General features: G+C 27.8%; 1 protein-coding gene and 1 long non-coding RNA gene across 3 annotated transcripts; one reads left to right on the plus strand and one right to left on the minus strand.

Moving 5' to 3' along the window:
* Positions 1-1910: 1910 nt before the first annotated feature.
* Positions 1911-6022, minus strand: LOC100796608 (tetraketide alpha-pyrone reductase 2). 2 transcript variants are annotated; one of them, XM_003529135.5, is made up of 6 exons: positions 5737-6022; positions 5390-5562; positions 3979-4164; positions 3704-3866; positions 2808-2997; positions 1911-2260 (listed from the first exon to the last, which is right to left on the minus strand). In XM_003529135.5, exons 1-6 carry the CDS (start codon positions 5840-5842, stop codon positions 2119-2121), a joined length of 960 nt encoding a protein of 319 aa, XP_003529183.1. In that variant the 5' UTR covers positions 5843-6022; the 3' UTR covers positions 1911-2118. The 2 variants fall into 2 exon arrangements, with proteins under 2 accessions (XP_003529183.1, XP_006583682.1); XM_006583619.4 differs by lacking the exon at positions 3979-4164 and having other exon boundaries at positions 1941-2260.
* Positions 2536-3846, plus strand: LOC121175129 (uncharacterized). Its single transcript, XR_005892245.1, has 3 exons — positions 2536-2633; positions 2830-2929; positions 3720-3846. It is a non-coding gene; the product is annotated as an uncharacterized lncRNA (long non-coding RNA).
* Positions 6023-14215: the final 8193 nt, after the last annotated feature.

A 14215-nucleotide genomic window follows, 5' to 3' on the forward strand; every position in this document is an offset into this window, starting at 1 on the left:
TGATACCACTGATGAAGGTAGAACTAGGAATATAGACTATTCAAAGAACTACAAAGCCTTAGGGATTCTAATGGAAGAATAGAACCCGAATAGTTTTTATTGCATTGAGTGAAAAGATTACAAAAGTCGATTTTTTTTTCTTTTCTTGCACCTCTTAACTATGCCCCAGAAAATAGAAATCATAACAGACTTGGTACCACGTGGCTTCCTTATTAATTTCATACATCATCTAAGTTATTCTCATTTCTTAAAATCAAATTAATCTAGGCTTCATCCCCTTACCCACTCAATACTGTGGCTGCCATGGAGAAGAAGACAAAGGATTTGCTTCACACAAGCCCTAGCCAAACTTCAATGAAAGGAATATGCACCCAAAGTTCCAAAGCTTCTTGATTCCTTAAGCTAAGCTTGAATGGGTCTTAGAGTTGGATGGAGGAAGTGAGAGAATTTTTGTGAATAGAAGAAAATGGATGAATATGGAATGAAGGAGAGGAGTGCTAAAGTGAAAATGAAAGGGGATGGGAGAACAAAATAGAGGCTGAGTATAACCTTTTTTTTGTCCTAGGTTTGTCCCCTCTCAACGTGAGTGAAAAGTTATGTTTATCTTTCCACGTAGCAATTGTATGTGGGGCTAGTGAAAACATCATCACTCATTAATAATTAATTGACAAATTACTGGATATTGTTTTATTTTTTTAACATAAAATTTTAAATGATGTTTATTTTAATTCAATATTTATATAAATTAAATAATTTTTTTGGTTCCCCTCTAAAAATGTAATATTGATCGTCAAATTCATCAGTACTCAAGGTCCCTGCTAGTTATATTAAAAAAATTTATTTGGTTAAATTAACTTTTAGTTTTCTAATTTTTTTTAGATTTAATTTGGTTCTTTAATTTTTTAAATCAATTCAATTTGGTTCTTCAATTTAAATTATAAGAATTTTTTATGATTAAAAATTGTTATTAAGTGATTTTAAACGGTTAAACATATTTTTAAAAATAATAAATCAATTTAAAAAATTAGAAGAAAAAATTGAAAAAAAAAAACTAAAGGACCAAATTAAATCAATTTTAAAAAATAAAAGACCAAATTAAATATAAAAAATAAATTAAATTTAAATAATAAATTAGAGGACTTAAAAAATTAATTTAACCAGCTTATTAAAGGATTATAATTTCCTCCATTAAAAATGTCACCAGAATCTATTCTCGTGATGTGACATGTTTTTGTTGATGGCCAAATGTAATATGGTCTTGCTTGGGGATGCTTATTTCTGATGTTTTTGACGTTGTTGCTGGTATTTTGGTCTAAGTTTATCAATTGGTAGATCGTATGCATTCTGCAGTTTGACAATTTCGATATGGTTATGCTCTTTGTTTGATAAGGAATTCGTATGTATTATTCTTGACAACAACTTCATTTTAGGAGGTCTGCTTATTTACATGAAAAAGGATAGAAGTATTACTTGTACATCTTATTAACATATATCGTCATATAAATCGGAAAAAAAAAACATTGAACCAACTCAAAATGCTAACGTGCCCGAGCCTTTATACATCTAGTAGCCCACTGTCTTATTTAGCCCGTAGGAGGCCTCAAACCCTTTACCATTAGGATTTTACCATAGCTAGTGAAATTTACTCTTTGCATATAATTAATACTCCTTCGTCATTATTAAGTCTAAAATATTAGAATGTTTTTGCAAGTATCCGATTTGTTTCCTAGCTGAAGTGGCATTGCCAATATGTGTGATGTTTCCTTAAGTGATTAGGTTGTCCCTAAACCACCTTGTGTTAGGTACAATCATGAACATCTTCTATGCCTTGACGTAGTGCAATACAGATAAGGTTATATTAATTATAAAATAATCAATTTTTGTTAGCCCTAGGTCATGATCTAAAGTTTGACCAAAAATTAAAGCTCAGTTTTAGCCAAGTTAAATCTTTTGTAACATGAATAATCGACGCTAATAGTGTAAGGTCTAGAAACAAGAAAGAAATAAAGCATACATAAAAGATATAGTAATTTTTGTTTGGTTTTATGGTCTTTATTATGGGTCATGTGACATTGACACCTCACACGAACATAAAATGTAACAACAACTATTATTATGTCATAGGAAGCCTTTCTCTTGAAAACTTTTGATGCAGTCATCAAACATTTGTTCAAGGGTTCTGAATGGAGGAAACCCCAATTGAGATATTTTGGTGATGTCCATGTTGTGCGGGTTATTATCACCTTCCTGGCTGCTGCACCTGTAACACCGTGATCAAACCATAAAATATTATTGGTGATGCGTTGTAGGCAGAATGTATTGGTTATTTAATTCATAGCAAATTAATGTACATTTAGAAAAGAGGAAATAAATCAGAGTGACAAGAAAATCTGAATAATGTTTTTTTATTACAAAGAAAAGGGACAACAAAACCACTTTTATTTAAAAAAAATAAAAAGACTTCATTACACTTTCGATCTATTAGGTATAAAATTTGTATGATTTTAGTTTATTATGTTCTAGTTGTGCTTATGAGGTCCTTTAAGTTTTGTAATTGTGTAATTTTGAGTCCTCTCTTAAATATGTGAGTGATTGTGTTGATGCCGCACTGGATGGATGATGGGACAGTTGAGGTATTATTTAACTTATGTTAATGTAATTATTTTTTATTTTTTTGGAAATATATATTTTTCCTTTTATTTTCTCTTTAATTCAAATTTCAATGTTTTGTATCTTACCTATTGTTGTTGTCCCAAATATATACAAGCAAAAGTTTAATGTGTAATTGATAGCATGGTTTGACTCACCTATTTTCATATGGATAAGAAGGGTATTTGGCACGAAGCATTTCGATGATTTGCGACCAGTGAGCTACTGTGCTTGAACAAATAAGCCTGCCAGATGTCTTGGGATCCTCCATAGCCAACAAGTGAGTAGCTATCACATCGTTTATGTGTACAAACCCCACTGCTGTATTTGGATATTCTCCTTTCATGCCTGTTAAAAGATATGTCACCCTAAATTTGAAAAGTGAATCATGCAGAAGTTTTAAGAGAATTGAAACTATGCAGAATCTTAGCATGCACTATAGTAGAAAATTTAAAATATTGAACAAGAGATTAGCTACTCGGTGCTTAATTATTATATATGATATTGCATCCCTTTCTTATTCAGTCGAACGTGAAGTAAAAATGCATAGGAACGATTTTCAGATATATGGCCCAGTAATTTTTTTTTATGGTAATTCTTCAATCTAGCCATGACTTGATCCGAATAATAGTTTTTCTTCCAAAATATTACCATAAGATTTGTTTCTTTACCTATAGATTCAAAAGGTCCCTCGTCTCCATTTTTATTGTAAAAATGATAACCAGATGATCACTCAAACAAGAATTAAATGATGAATTGTTATTAACAACTAAGTTAATCCTTTTTGTCACATTAACATTTTAATTTATGTATTACAGAGTGGTTCAATAAATTTTTCACTTTCTCTTAACCCTTGTGTAATATAATAATTCTACTCCTACAGAATAATTTATAACTCATACAAATGTACAGAGAAACAGGGGGATAAAAAAGAAAAGTCAGATAAAATAACTCATATGATGTAAGAAAATATAAAAATCAATATAAAAATTATTGTAAGTATAACATTATTGTTTATAAAGTAGCATCTCAAGGCATATCACATAAACCTAACCTTTGACAATGCTTAGTATCAAGAGCAGTGTGCTGGTTGGCTGTGGTGCAAGCATGGGACCAACGACGAAAGAGGGATTAACCACCACTAGATCCATGCCATTTTCTTTCGCAATCCTCCAAGCCTCTCTCTCTGCTATTGTCTTTGCATATGCATACCACAGCTGCATATATTTGTAATAGTTCAATAGAATGTCAACTACATAAGGTGACACTTTCCATTGAAATGTGACAACATTTAATGTATTATATAAAATTAGGTGAAAATATAATTACATTATGGCGTCTACAGTACTCTAGATCAGTCCAATGAGATTCATTAAGAGGACACACTTGTTGCACATCATCACGGTATCTTATGGAAGAGCAAGAAGAGGTGAGAACAACACGTTTCACATTTGCTTTTATGCAAGAGTTAAGCACGTTTATGGTTCCTTTTAGACAGGGATCAATCAAATTTTCCTGGAATATAATCCAAATCATGAGAAATTTCAGTACAGTGGCACCATTAATAAAGAAAAATGTGCATCTTTAAGATATACAATATGATAACTTTAGGTTTATTTATAAAAGATAAGATTAAATTACTCATTTGGTCCCTATAGTTTTATAATTTATACATTTTAGTCTCTATAGTTTAAAAGTGATTTTTTTAGTCCCTATAGTTTACATTTTAATTGTCTTTTAGTCCATATAATTTAAAAGTGATCTTTTAGTCCTTATAGTTTATATTTTAATTTTTTTATTCCTATAATTTTTATTTTAATTATCTTTTAATCCTTACTACAAAAAAATATAAAAATAATTAACTACAGATTAGTTATAAATTATCAACTATTTTTTATTACAAATTATTTTACGATAAATTAGTTATAAATTACTTGTTAATATATTTTTTTTAATATAATTGATAATATTATTCATATTTTGAAGGTAAAGACAAAAATAAAATTAAAATATATGCTATAGAGACTAAAAGAGAATTAAAATACAAATTATAAGGATAAAAAAATCAATTTCAAACTACAAATAGAATTAAAATATAAATTATAAGGACTAAAAAATCACTTTAAAATTATTAGGACTAACAAATACAAAATAATAAAAGTATAAGAATTAAATGAATAATTAAACCTAAATATAATAACAAACTTCATTTTATGTCTAAACAGAAAGATTGTTTAACAATTTTTTACTACTCATCAATCCCTCTTACGACTTACCTAGGTGGCTGAAATTGGGTTTAACAAGGATTATTCATGCACAATTTGTTAAAATCAATATCCATAACATGCAAACATGTACAATTCTTAGTCACATTTAATGGTTTAAACTCAATATATCAAAATCAGTTCTAGCTACTAAAATTTCCTGCAAAATTGATTGCACTATTTTACTATACAGGTTGCATTACTGAAAAGAACAACACATTATTTATTCTGTAATGCAGCAAAGCATTCAATAAACTTCATTCATTTTTTCTTTCACCAATATTTAGGTTCCCGGTGTTTTTCTTGTGTGTTTTTGTTAAGATTCAAGTAACTTAATATTTTTCTGCACCAAAAAAAGTATAAGTGATCATGTTTCATTGTACCACACTTACCTAATATAAACATTTAAATAAGTAATACAATTGTAAATGAAATAAGGACAAGAATACTAATAATGAGGATAAAGGGAAAGACACCTGAACGTTCTCATCATAAGGAACAAGCACAGGGGATGCCGTATGAAAGACACCATCAACTCCTTTCACTACCTCGTCAAAGCTTCCTTCCACCAATAGTTCTGCTTTCAAAATTCTCAATCGCTCTTTGGCTCCACTTAGTTCGGTCAGAAAACCAACCTTCTCCACATCCTCTGATAAAAAAATAGAAATGTAACAAGGCAACAGAAAAGGATTAATTAACATAAAAATAGAATAGTTTATGAACAAATTGATCAATTTAAAACATCAAAAGTATCAAATCTCTTAGAATTGAAGGCTCTTCACTATCTGAATGTGTTGTTATACCTCTGCCACATATGGCATACCTGGGTTTCTAACAGTGGTCCTCACTGTGTGACCCTTCTCAAGTAAGGCCTTCACCAGGTAAGATCCGATGAACCCAGTACCCCCTGTTACGCAAAACTCAGGCATCTCTAACTATTTCTAAATCCTGGGTTTCTAGCTCTCACCTCGTACACTGTTCTTGTTTAGAACTTTGCTTTATGTAGCTCTCACTACTCATCAACTAGGAATGAATAGGCAAACTCATAAACCAGTAACAGTAGGAGAGTCATGTGAAATGATTGTCATGTGTTAGGTGGAAGACAGATGATTCGCTTGAATCCCAAACTTATTTATATATTGTTTTTTTTTTATATTTATTTTCGTGTGAATAAAACTGACATGAAAGTAGTAACTAAGTTGAGTGGGGTAGAAGGAATAAGTTTATCATAATTGGATATTTGGGATTTTAGTTTAAATTTAGAAGAAGAAAAAAAACCTTTTTTTTAAGTTGTTTTTATGAAGCTGAAAATTTATAGTTTATGATTATTTTTCAACAACTCATTTTTTCTTTTAACTTTTTTATATTCTTTTATCATGTAAAAGCTAATTTTTTTGTTCGCATTTAAACAAAATTAATTATTTTCAAACTACTTTTTAATCAACTTATCCAAATAAAAATTGATTCTGATTATAATCATTTATAACAATAATCGATTATACATATATTCTATTACTGAGGTATGGAGATAACAATAATTGGATTTGTTTTATAATGCTTTATGTCTATTTGGATTGATGGATTTGTTATATATGCTTTTAAAAAAAATGGACATGTTCTTGAACTTCATACTTTATTAGAATTTTTTACATTGTTGAAAATACATATTCTAACTTTTTCAATTATTAATAAAAGTGTTGTCTATTACACAAAATTTTAAAAAGGAGAATATTATCCGGTTAGGATGGAAAATGTCAACAAAATACTTATATTATCTATGTTATTAACCATTAAACACTATATAAAAACTTAGGATATGAAAATCATGCATGATTATAAATTAAGACCGTACAACACAAATTCCATTTTAAGGGCTATCGGGCTAACATATGTTATAAGTGTTGAAAGGTAGGGTGGTGTCTCATTTGATGTAATTGATTGCAATTGATGTGTTTATGTTTTTATATAAAGAGTTGAGTTTGGAATCTACATAGGGAAGCGGTAGGCCAACGGGGAGGAAATTAATGAGATCTTCCAATAGCATTTGTAATAAGTTTGTAATTCCAATTGGTTTGGTGGTTAGGGGTGAACACAACTAGCGTTCAATGTAAACACTTTTATTATTAATGAAATATTATCTTGTTATAAAAAATACTATTAGGTTAATATTTAATTAGTTGCAAAGAGAAATGGTCGAAAATTCAAAAGCTAAGAACTTAAGAGTAGATTGTAAAGTGGTAATTTTAGTAAACTCAAAATCTTAATAAAATCTTTACGTTGGGTATTAGAATAGTAGGTTTTATGAGCAAAGTTTTTTAATACAATCGTATTTTTTTTACGATAGATTTATAATAAGTTAAAATCAAATCACATCCATTGCAATCGATTACATCAAATTTCTCATAATTATTTACAAATAATCAAACTTAATTTTGCATTATTACAACACAGTATACCAATTCATCATTTTTTTGGGTGCAATGATGGGACTAAAGCCCCTACCAATTCATCATATATCACACATAGAAAATAACTATTTTACAAACTTTCTTCTTAGAACCAACTATATCATATATATAAAATAAAATCAATAATTATGTTGAGTTTATATTTTCTACATTATATATTTTTAAAATCATTCATCATAAATAGTATAACATAGTCTCAACTAATATGTTTAAACATGAAAATACTTGTTATTGAAGTTCCAATATCAATATAACATAGTATACTTATTTGCAACAACAAAAAAAAGTAATCAAAGGGTTATGATAAACTCTTTAATATCTCTAAGAGACTTATATCTTCTTTTTTTTTTTGTCAGCCATAAGATATTGATTGATGGTGGTTACGGGGTACCATTCCCACAAAGAGAACTAACATGAAGCTATGAGTGTGAACCTCAAGAGGTTATTGTCTCGAGCCCCATGGCAAAAAACATACAGGCCATATATCATCTTACAAAATCATCCCACCCCTCCTAGCTATGACAAGTTGCCAACCAAAAAGAAGTTATTATATCAAACCATCAAAATCATCTCACATATCATATTTTTCCATCGCGAGGATATATTTTATGTTGGCATATGATGTGAGCTAATTCATAAATGAGTTGATGAATATTAATTTACTTTTCTGTGAACCATTAAAAAGTTTTAGCTCCTTAATCAATGAAGATTTTACATACATAAGTCAAAGATTTAACATTAATAATTTACAATTATTTGAATCTCTCAGACCAATTTATATTTAAAAATTTATGAGTATAATCCTTATATGCAATCTTTTGAAAATTGGACTGGTGTCAAGTAACAATACTGATTCAATGTTCAATGGTTGAACTATAATTGAATCGATAATAGTTAAATAATAATTTTTAAAATTTTAAAATATAATATTATATATTTTTAAATATGTATATATTAAATTAAACTAATTATTAAGTTAAATCAATATTTTAGATAAAATAATAAACATAATAATTGTTGAGAGTAACAATATAATTTCATATTATATTATTAAGTAATAGTAATTAATACGAAACGAATAAAATGTTTTTTTTACTTAGAATTTTCTTTTTTATGAAGAATAATTATTATATTTTATTTCTCTAAGATACCAAAGATTTATATAATTCAATATAATTATATGTTTCTCTATTATACAGCTTATTACTATACAGATTGTCATTATATAATGTTGTGTCTTTATATTAAGAATGTAATAGAATAATTCACATGGTTTATGGAAGTATATGAAGGTCACGCATACGTAGCATATGCGTTTTGATTTGAATCTTTTACTTTCAGTAAAGTATTGTATGAAATGGTACTTCTTCTACCAAACTTTTTTAATAAAAGTTTCTTTGTCTGATCGAAAATCATGTGTAAGAAGAAACTCAAGTTACAATGTTGCAATGTAGAGTTTAGAGTCCCACATGAAGAAAGAATATGTTATTTTTTTGAATCACATATCAGGTAAATGCTATATTGCATTACCAGATCTCATATCAGGCTAAAGGTGTTGATCAATAAGCAAAGTCCCACTTCGGGATGATTGGACAAATAAGTTGTTGTGTTGTGAGTCATACGCTAATGACAGTATGCATAATGTATATCATATTATATTGAGTTCACATTGGTAAGATAGGAAATCAAACTCTACTTATCTATAAAAGCTAGTGCTTATATCTAAGTTCACATAGTTAACGTGAGCTTACAAGAAGTTGTACTAAGAAATTAATCGTTGGTTTTGATCAGTCTGAGCGATTCTTAACCAATTTTTTCCAATTTTAGAACGGTTCAATTGTAAATCAGTTTGTTGTGCTTTAGGATCAGAAGACTTATAGGTTCATGGTTAAACCAATTGAATTGATCAGTCCGATTTAAAAAAATAATAATAATAATGCTTATATGTTGTTAAAATGGTGACATGATAAATAAATATTCATGTATTTTTTAATATAGTAGGTTTAATTTAGAGTTTGACGTAAAAGGCATCATAAATTCAACTATATTTGTATTGTTTGATGAAGATATTAAAAAACTAGTACCGATGAAAACAAGTGAAGTTACCTTAACTTTTAAAAAAAGTTAAGTGTTACGTTGCTCGGACACATGCATATTTATAGGCAAAGAATAACATTTTTCGTATTAATCTATTTAAATAAAATAAGGTTAAAAAAATGGACAAGATTTCAATATACTTGCACAACTTCTAAAAATCATAATTTATACAAATATTTTTTAAGTTAAAATGAGAAGTTACTTTGAGTTGTAGAAGACTTTTTTCACAGCAAATGAAATATAATATTCAAGTTTTATTACTTAAAATATTAAATTTCATAATATATACTTCATATTGTAATTTAAATAGTTTATAAGTTGAAAAACAAAGAAAACATAAGGAGTTGAATTGCTTCCTGTAGTGTATCTGACAAATGAAGCATCAAAATTATAAATAAAAAAAAAGAGAAGAAGAAAAAAAGGTAAAATGTTGACAACAAATTATAATTCACCTTAAAACAATAAGTATGAAATGTAACCTTTATTTTTGTTACAAACCTTTTTCAAGTTGCAATTGGTTGAAGAAGAATCATGTAATAAGGAGAAAATAAGGTTTTGCAAATTCTAAATGAATAAAAAATAAATTTATATAACTTTTAAGTCTTTCCTCCATTCCCTCTAAAAAAAGGTCTTTGTTCCATTATTATTATTATTATTATTAAAGAATCATATTTAACTATACTTATTATTGTTATTACGATCGATAATTGATTGATTGTAACAATAATTTATATATATATATATATATATATATATATATATATATATATATATATAATTATTATACTAAAAGTCATAATAACAATATTGCGCAATTAACACCAGACGTAAATTCAATTTGAATAAAATATAAAAAAATTGTATACTCTTTATATGTAAGTTAAAAAGATACAATAGAAAATAGAAGCTGAGCATAACCCCTTTTTTTTCCCACGTTGGTCCCTTTTCAACGTGAGTGAGAAATTATGTTTATCTTTCTACTTAGAGCAATTGTATGCGTGGCTGGTAAATTTTTAACGCCTTTAAAAATTACATAATTGGTAAGTTAAAAATTAAAGTGACTTGACATAAAATTTGATAAAGAGATTGTATTGTATTAATTCAAGAATTAAACTGAGTGACCTCAAATGTTTGTTGGTTCGTGTTAATGAAAACTTGCCTATTTTGGTTAACAAATAGAGTCTCATAATTATATTTAAGGAAGAATACAATTCTTTTTTGATATAAAATATATAATTACAAGCATAATCAAACAAATTATTAATATGTATAAGTAAGATAAGATATTATAAAAAGGAAAAATTATATAGAAACAAATCCTACTTAAAGAGTCAAGGACGATGGACAATTTCATTCGAATAATAAAGATGGTGCAAGAATGTTACTTAAAGAGTCGATTATAATGGACGTGGTGGAGAAATCGATTCACATTGTTTGGTGATATGTAGTCTTTTATATAAGAAACATACGTAATTTTTTTTTCTAATTATACAAATATATATTGTTACTTTTAATGTATTAATAACTGGTTTCTTTTTATATCTTTAAGGAAAAAAATGTATTTTTGGTTTATTTCTTTTTTTATCAATATTTAATTTTGATCCTTTATTTTAAGATTCAGACATTTAATTTTTCTTTTAAAAAATTATCAGATTTAGTCCATGAGTACAACTGCTGCTGACGTTGACTCTAAGCCACGTGGCATGTGTTTAGGGAGTAAATATGCGGTGACTGAGTTTGTTTGTTTATTCATTTATTTATTCGACAAAATATCAAACAACAGTGAAAAAAATAAGAAAATTAAAATATTGAGCGTTAGTGGTGGTGTTGCAGAAACACGTTGTTGGGGGTGGTCCTAGGAATGAGTTCATTCGGCATTCAGGGTTTGTTCTTGAAGGAAAGATTTGAGTCTGATTCACGATGAAGGTGTCGATGAGTTCATCACGTCACTATAAAGTTCTTTTTCTCATTGTCCTTCCTATTCCCCCCTCTGTGGGCCTAATGGAAGTCCAGATCAGGGGTTTTCTCCTTTCTTTTCTAGTAAATAAAATAAGGAGGAGTAAAAGTGGTCTAATATTGGTTAGTTGGAAGGGATCAGCTGACAACCTTAGGTTTTTATCTTATTCTCTTAATAAGAGAAAATATGCGGCAAATTTTCCTATCTGGGGTTTTTTTTAAAACTATTTCTCTAGATGAGGTTCTTTTCAAAAGTTTAACGAGGGGGATTGTTTTGTTACGTAAATTGCATGGGGCTCTTAGCAAACCGTCATTGGCAATGGCGAGTTTGCTGAGCATCTCCCACGTGACAAGGAAAACGCCAGTACCACTGGCGAATCCATAGAAGCCTGAACTCGCCACCCATGCTGGCGAGTCTGTGCATGTTTTGGAAACCGCTAGTTTGACTAGCGGGTTGCCTTTGCAAGGTGGTCAGACGTAGCCTAGTGGTGCAGCTACGCTGTGTAGCTGTGGTGGTGCAGGTTGCAGGCAGGGTAAATCACCCGTCATGGTGGCGACACTGGCGATTTGCTTTGTTCAAAATTTTTTTTTCTTCCCTATAAAGCAATGTAGGAGGCCGTTAGTTGCTTCGTGTTTGAATTTTCACTGCATTGCTTCTTCGTTCTCCTCCCTTTGCTGTTTGCTTCCTCCATTGAAGTCATATTATTTTGTTGCCAAGAGCTGTGTTATTGGTAAGTATGTTATTAACTTAACATTTTTATTTTTTTTTGTGTGATATATATGTTTAAGTATAATTGATATATTAATATTAATTGATACATTTTTTATATGTTGTAGGTGAAGTTTTTGTTCTTCTTTGGCCTACACCTTTTGGTTGCTTTTCTTAATACGTATTTGAGGTTAGTTAATTTATTTTTATCTTGTTTGTTATATACTTTTATGTTATATACATATATGTTAAATTAATTTTAGTTGAGATATTAATGTTATTTAGGTTAGATTTTTATAAGTTGTAAATTATTAGCTGTGTTATATATATATGTTAGGTTAGTTTTAGTTAATTTATAAATATTATTTTAAGAATATTAGTTAGGTTAATATACATAAGTTAAGTTAGTATTAATTGTGCTTTAGGTTAGTTTTTGATAATATTATTTTGTTTAGATTTTATAAATTAATATGGTATTATTTATTTTATATATTGTGTAGATTTTGGTTAGTATATATATAGTATGTTTGTTGAGTTTAGGTGATAATTTTAAATTTTAAGTAGTATCGTAAAATAATAAAATTATTTGTGTTATACGTACATTAGTTGTAGTTAATTTGTTAATATGAATTTGTTTAAGTTTTTTTAATTGATATGTTATTATTATTTGTTTTAGATTTTTTACATTTGTATGATATTATTTACTGGTGGAATCATCTCGGGGACTTCATTGTCTGTATCTGATATACCGTCAACACTGTCATCTTCGTCTAACAACTCTTCAACGTATGAGTTAGACACAAGATAATTATCATCATCATGATCATCATCTTCGTCAAGATTTAAATTGCTCATATTTGTTGGCGGTTGTGTGTAATCATTAGATACATAATTTCCACATGATGTAAGGGAATTTGCAGAATGAAACATTGAACCACCAGCCACATCCTTTTCTATGTACAATTCTAGAACTGACATTTCTTGTTGTTGTTTAAAATTTTCCAGCATCGTTTCAACGTATTCGTCATCGCAAATTTGCAAGGCAATATATTTTCCTGACATTAAAAATCTACAACTGATAACAGAAATAATTTCATTATTTTGTAACTTTACCTTGTCTCCAATTTTTTTCTTCGAAGCATTGAAACTAATTCCACGTTTAATCTGAATCGCTTTTTTACTGCCTTCAAATATTACACCATCATTATCTTCATATACCCTTCCATTGAAATACAATACTGTTATAACCGAATTCATCGAGTACCTACAAAAATAATATTTTAATTAATTATTCATAATAAATTCAAAATAGTAAAATGTAGCAAATAAAAAAAAATTATAATACAAAATATTTTAGTGCAAACTAAGAAATAAAAAAAAATACTTAAAAAAATTACTTGAAAGCTGAAAGCTAGTTTAAATTAAAAATTACTTTCAAAAAATTATAATACAAATTATTTTAGTGCAAACTAAGAAATAAAAAAAATTACTTAAAAGCTGAAAGCTAGTTTAAATTAAAAATTACTTTCAAAAAATTATAATACAAATTATTTTAGTGCAAACTAAGAAATAAAAAAAATTACTTCAAAGCTGAAATCTACTTTTAATTATAAATTACTTAAAAAAATTACAATACAAATTAGTTTACTGGAAACTAAGAAATAAAAATAATTACTTAAAAAAAATTTTGAAAGCTGAAATCTAGTTTTAATTAAAAATTACTTACAAAAATTATCATACAAATTATTTTACTGCAAAATAAGAACTAAAAAAAATACTTAAAAAAATTACTTGAAAGCTGAAATCTATTTTTAATTAAAAATTACTTAAAAAAATTATCATACAAATTATTTTACTGGAAACTAAAAAATAAAAAAAAATTACTTAAAAAAATTACTTGAAAGCTGAAATTTACTTTTAATAAAAAAATTACTTAAAAAAAATAGCATACAAATTATTTTACTGGAAACTAAGAAATAAAAAAATTATAGCCTCATTCAAATATTTAAAACTGAACAAGCAAATACAAAACTTTAGTTTGTACCGAGATTACTTTAAAAAATTACTTAAAA

The sequence above is a fragment of the Glycine max genome, chromosome 7, assembly GCF_000004515.6.
Source record: "Glycine max cultivar Williams 82 chromosome 7, Glycine_max_v4.0, whole genome shotgun sequence".
NCBI lineage: Eukaryota > Viridiplantae > Streptophyta > Magnoliopsida > Fabales > Fabaceae > Glycine > Glycine max.

Excerpts from the sequence above, each read along its gene's own strand:
- LOC100796608 (XM_003529135.5), bottom strand. The coding sequence starts at position 5,842 with ATGCCTGAGTTTTGCGTAACAGGGGGTACTGGGTTCATCGGATCTTAC. Across the intron at positions 3,867-3,978 it reads AGTACTGTAGACGCCATAAT|CTGTGGTATGCATATGCAAA; the intron begins GTAATTATATTT and ends AAATATATGCAG. Across the intron at positions 2,261-2,807 it reads TCTTATCCATATGAAAATAG|GTGCAGCAGCCAGGAAGGTG; the intron begins GTGAGTCAAACC and ends ACGGTGTTACAG.